This window comes from Python bivittatus, unplaced genomic scaffold (assembly GCF_059951505.1).
Source record: "Python bivittatus isolate LINGU-HERP-01145 unplaced genomic scaffold, Pbiv_v1 ctg000030_np1212, whole genome shotgun sequence".
Taxonomy (NCBI): Eukaryota; Metazoa; Chordata; class Lepidosauria; order Squamata; family Pythonidae; genus Python; species Python bivittatus.
The window spans coordinates 3,087,073-3,093,072 of NW_028277031.1; the positions used below are offsets into that span (position 1 = coordinate 3,087,073).

Consider the following 6,000-nt stretch of genomic DNA (forward strand, 5'->3'; position numbering starts at 1 on the left):
ACTAACAGAAGGAAAGTCTTTTTTTTTTCCCCTGGGGGAGACAAAGGCTGAACTAGATGGTCTGTGGTCCGACCACCATTATGGCTCTTCCTAGGATTTCTGAGACTACCTTTAACTTTGAGGAGGAGAGCAAAGACGAGATAAAACAGCAGCTTGTGTCACACAAAAGGGCTGACATCGTCCACCTGGGAGAAGGTTGGAGGGGTTTCTTTGCTTCATGGAAAAGTGTTAAGCCTACTTTAGGGCTTACAATACAGTTCTGTAAGCTGTGCAGTCTTAGCATCGTGGTTTTTAGCAAACATCTTTCCAAAATTCAGAGAATGGTCCTGGAGGTTCCAGAGGCTCCAAAATATAGTTCAGGAGATGCAGATCTCTCATTAGGCGATGATCTAAGTGATCAGTCTTTTTCTGTTCATGGCAACTTCTGTATTTTCATCCTGCTCATTTCAAGAGGAAATATTTTAATTAAATATTTTAATATTAATTAATTAAATACTTTAATATTTATTTGGAGCATCTGCTGAAAACTCCAAACAGTATCACAAAATTTTGAAAAAGGTGATTACAAAAAACAAACAAATAAAGCAGTTTGATCTTCATATTTTTCCAGGAAGCACAGATCAGTTTTCTGTGCTTTCCCTGACCAGTTCAGCCCTTGTTTTCTGAGGCTCAGAAGAGGCTTTTGAGTAGGCAAGATGGGGAATAAAGGCCACAGGTTCTTTTACTGAACATGGATGACTGTGGCTATTGTAGCTAAAAAGCAATTGATTAGGCTACCAGTCTATTACCAGGGCTGCTAAGGTCAAAAAGTCACGACGGCATCTATGAACCTGACCTCTTTTAATATACATCACAGAAGCAACTCTTGTAAAAAAAGGAATTGGGCTTTAATTACAAGCCGCTTCTGAAATGGCTCTACTTTTCAGAGTAAAAGAAGATAGAAGTCAAAAGCGTTCAGTCTAAAGCCTGCAGAGAACTCCAAAATTGTTGCCAGCTTTAAAAATGACAGTGGGAAAAAGCTATTAAATATGTGATCATGTTTAATTTTAATTACATGGAAATGGAAATAAATTAAATTTATCCTTTGCTCTGGATCCCCTACTATGTTTTGGAGTGTGGCCTTTAGTACATAACTCAAAAGTCAAGTGTGATGCTTCTCCACAAAAAATCTTGCAATCCTAATAGTATATTTAAAAATATGATCCAGTATTCATACAATGCTAATATTATGCATTGTTAGAAGCAGGGAAAAAAGGCTCCTACAGCCACTGAAAAAGGTCCCTCTCAGAGAATGTGGAAAAGAAAGGGAAGCATTTGCACCAAGGATAGAAAACGTGAGGCAGGGCATCTTGGATGCAAATCTTATTATGATCACAGATACTACAGACTGATTCATATCTGCTTCTACAGTCCACAGTTAAAAATAATTCCATATTTTGCAGAGCTAATGTGAAAGTTATAATATATGTGTGAAATATTTAGAATACCTGTTACGTATAAAATATGCATTTATATTTTGCATTGGCAAAATCAGGCAAGTTTGTGAGCATGAAGTGCTAAGAGCTCTTCACACATGAATCTGCTTTTTAAAAGACTGAATTCAGCAAGGCCATTCTGAAGCCAAAACATGAGCTGTGTTTTTTCCCAGTGTGAAAGCGCTAGACACTGTTTACTCAACACTGTCAGCCAGGAAGAGGCAGGATGTCTATGGATTTCAGAAGACGTACTTGACTGCCCAGTTTGCTGACTCAGGTAAGGAGTGGAAGCGACAGCTGGTTATAAATACCCCACAATACCATTGCAGATGGAAGGCAGGTCCATCTGCTGGGGTAGACAGATTCCAAGGAAGAACCGCTCTCTTCCGTGTTCTGTGGAAAGAGTATTGGACTTTGATTTCAGAGAAGATGGTTCAATTCCCAGCCACTTGTGCAAGGAAAGCTTTCAAGAGAAAGCTTTTAAACTATGACATCCAAAGGTGTCTTGATCCTTGTCGCAACCTGCAAATGAGCCCACAAATTGTCATTTTTCCTGGGGGAATTAGAAAGGAAGACACAAATAACTGTCTGGGATAAAATATCCAAACAGTGAACATCAGAACAGAAACAAAAGTGAAATTACATTGTTTTTCTCCCAGGCGCATGGAGCAGGAGGGCTTCTGAAAAAGTGGACTGTTTGCCATTTACACCCCCCTTCACATCCATACAAGGCTACCTTGCGAACACTAAGTATAAAATATGCTATAATTTACAAAGAGTGCAAGAAACGCTCCTTGGCATGGCCAGCTGCTGAAGCTCACCAAGTTTAAATCTTGTCACTGCCTAGATTGCATTCTAGAACAGGAAAAAAATAGGATAAAAGGATAATTGAATAACCACATGTGTGGATCACACTGCTTCCCTTTCATAGCTGACTCTCCACCTCCATATTCTTCTTCCTCTTTGTCACTTTCAGCAGCCATTCTTGATCATGAATTATTGACCTTCAACTGTTTACCTAGAAACATAATTAAATAAAAAAAGGGGTGGACTAAATTTTCCAATTTCTGTGAATGGAACTCCATAATTAAGATCAGATTTATTTTTTTATCAGATCTATATGAAACTCTGGGCAGCAAACAAAGTAAAAACATCATCCAACCATAAAACACAACCATGGGGGAGATGCAGTCCTGCAAGTAGCCTGGCCCTATACCATGTAGGGCTTTAAAGGTGACAACCAAACCTTGAATTGCACTTGGACGCTTACTGTAAGCCAGCGCAGCTCACATAGCCATGATGTTGGAGTACAGTACCTTGGTGCTCCCAATTCTGCACAGGTTGCTACATTCTGGACCAGCTGAAGCTTCCAAATGCTGTTCAAGGGCACACTGTAATAGTCCAGTTGGGAGGTGACTAAGGTGTGAGTGACCGTGAGTAAAGCCTACCATCTAGGAATAGGTGCAATTGCCATACAAGATGTATTTCTGCAAAGGCCATCCTGGCCACAGCTGCCACCTGCTTCTCAAGCAAGACCCCTGAGTCCAGAAGGATCCCCAGATTGTGCACAAACTCTGCTTGGGGGAGTGTAACTCTATTCAGAATTAACAAAAAAAAATAATAATAAATCACTAGATATAGGGTGGAGGGATGCAAAACCCATAGCCACCCAGTCTTGTCAGGGCTGAGCTGAAGCTGGTTCTTCCTGATCCAAACCTGAACAGCCTCCAGGCGCTGGGAAAGCACCTCAGTAGCATCAGTCAGATGGCCCAGGTAGAAATATACATCTGAATATCATCAGCATACTGATGATACTTGACTCCATGCCTATATACAACCTCATATAGATTTTAAATAAGACTGGGGAGAGAGTCCAGCCCTGTGGAATCCCACAAAGTAGACACCTGGAACTGGACCTCCCCCCCCCCCACACACACACACTCACTGAGTGGAAGTGGCCTCAGAGGAAGGGTAAGAATGATTGGAAGACAGTGCCTCCTACTCCCAACCCACTCACTGATGCAGAATACCATGAAAGCTGCTGAGAAATCAAGAGGAGCCAGGATGGTTATTCTACCCATCCTGACCTGCCAGAGATCATTTACAGGTGTGATCAATGTTGTCATTAATGCCATTGATCATCAAGGCTACATCCTGGCCTGAACCCTGACTCCAATGGGTACAAATATTCCACTTTCTCTTGGAAGTCTTAGAATCTCCCATACATCCATAATAGTAGTAACAATGGATTAATGGAGTAGTTCAACAGTTGCTGTTGCAGTTAAGATCTGAAATAAAATTGGAAGTCTTCTAGTCTTACAACCTTGGATCCTTTCTGTAGAGACAAAGAAAGGTGATAGGTCCAGCCTGGTAATAGCAATTACAGTAGTAGCAACTAATAATAATCTACTTCATTTTCATGTCCAGTCGTGTTTTTAGTTTTTGTACTGAGTATATTTTAAATTTTATGTTTTTCTATGTAAGCCATTGAGAATCATTTTGATTGCAGCACTATAAAAATATGTTTAATAAAGAAATACATAAATACTAGGATATGTGGTTATGATGGTCCTGCATACCTTTGTGTATCTGAAAGCATATCATATCTGGGCTGCAATAATTTAGATATCTACAGGCAGTCCTCGTTTAGTGACTGCCTTGTTTAGTAGCCATTTGCAGTTACAATAGTGAGGAAAAAATGACTTTACAACCAAATCCTCACATTCACAACCTTCACAGGTCTGTAAAGCAAAGGAAAGCTAAAGGAATATCATAAGTAGAGGTGTGGTTTCGCTTAGCGACTGCTTTGCTTAACAACCAAGTTGCTGGTGCCAATTGTGGTCACTAAATGAGGACTATCTGTACTAGATGATATCAAAATGATACAGAAAACTCTATCTCTTTGCTGCCATCTAGTGAACATCCAAATATTTGTGCCATAGATATAGTATACCTATGAATGTGAAACAAACATTCAAAACCAAGCTATGAATTTTATTAGAGCTTCCCTTATATGAAATTTGACCACTACCTCTTTGCAGGGTCAGCATGTGATGGAGGGACGACTGGGGTCCAGGATTTGCTGTTGAAGAATTTTGGAAAGTTCTGCTCAGTGGCTAAACTAAGTGAACTTCAAGCTTTTTACCCAGAACTCAATGGAGTAAGTTTTTCAAATCAGTGCCCCTGAATGAGGACTTCCTTTTCTGCTCTCTGGTAACGACTTTGTTTGCTCACTCTTTAATTTCTGAAAATTCAGACAACTTCTCTCCAAAACTTTTGCATTAATAATGCAATTATTGCATTATGCATAAATGCTGGTTTGTACTATGCTGAGGTATATAATTTTCTCCACCAGATTTCCAAACTTGCACCTATTAAATCTTTTAGTCTGGAATTCCCATCATATCTGCCTAATATGGCTGATGGCTGATTTATTTTGCAGTAGAGTCCTTTTCAGTTCTGAATCTTCACACTGCTACAGTCAAACCTAGTTTTGGCCATATTTTTGAATGTGATCTCTGTACAAACATCCCTGTCATTGCAAGAGGGCCCATAATAGTTGCATTTTGGTAGAGGAGCTTTAGTCTCTCTGCAAAGATTTAAGGAAATCTATTTCCAGTTAATATTCAGCATTGCTGTCTGTGCCAGGATGCAGCCAATGTCATAGTGCTATAGTTTCCTATCAAATCAATGATGGATGGAGAGCATCTCGGCAGTGGGGAAAAAACACAGAGCAATGACCTTAAAAATGGGTAGGTAGAGAAGTTATGTCACCTTCTTTCTACTCCAAGGAAAGCCATATTTCTTCTTTTGATACCATGAGCATTGATTAGAGAATTCACACACACATACTTTTTGAAGGATCTGGAAGCCTATCCTCAGACTGTCTTCCAATCATGTAGCAGTTTCATCAAGGTTTCAACTGAGAAAGGCACTTGTCCTACAATTTTTTTTTTTCATCTTTGAACTTGTTTCTTTTTTGTTTTCCTTTTCCTCTATTTGCATCTTCAAATTACAGGTTGTTTTAAAAGGTAAATTTAAAAATTTAAACATCAACCTGATTGTCAACCAAATTGTCTTTCCACCAGTATCCTACCTTCAGTAGCAATCTGGCCAAGATTTTTTTCTGTTTTTAGTTCAGTATACCGTCTCTGAGTTAAAGAAAAACAGAAATAGCAAAATGGACCCATGTATTTATTTCTAAAGCAAACATATGATTTCAATCTGGATCGGATTTATACTTAAAAGTCATACTTTACACCAGCTGGTAGATTAGTAAAAGACTTTATATAATAGTGTTGGCATGAAGACTCATGGATTCTTACCAGTTATTGTGTGAAAAGAGAAGATTCTTAGATCTTTTTAAAGAACATTGTACTTAACTTTGTCAATGTCCCACAACTTAAATCAGATTTACCTGAATTTATGTTAATCATAGTTGGCATCTGAAGTTTCGTGTCTCCATATTATATTCCATGCTCATCAATAAAAGGAATCTTCAAAACAACTGAAGTGGATTTCTGCT

At 39.0% G+C, this 6,000-nt stretch overlaps 1 protein-coding gene across 1 annotated transcript in view; it reads left to right on the forward strand.

The window, feature by feature from the left end:
- Positions 1-4,662, forward strand: part of LOC148216955 (uncharacterized) — an 84,683-nt gene extending 80,021 nt beyond the window's left edge. Inside the window, exons 28-29 of the mRNA XM_088151754.1 lie at positions 1,649-1,752; positions 4,517-4,662. Coding sequence (XP_088007880.1) covers positions 1,649-1,752; positions 4,517-4,662 — 250 coding nt within the window. The remainder of the gene's footprint in view (positions 1-1,648; positions 1,753-4,516) is intronic.
- Positions 4,663-6,000: the final 1,338 nt, after the last annotated feature.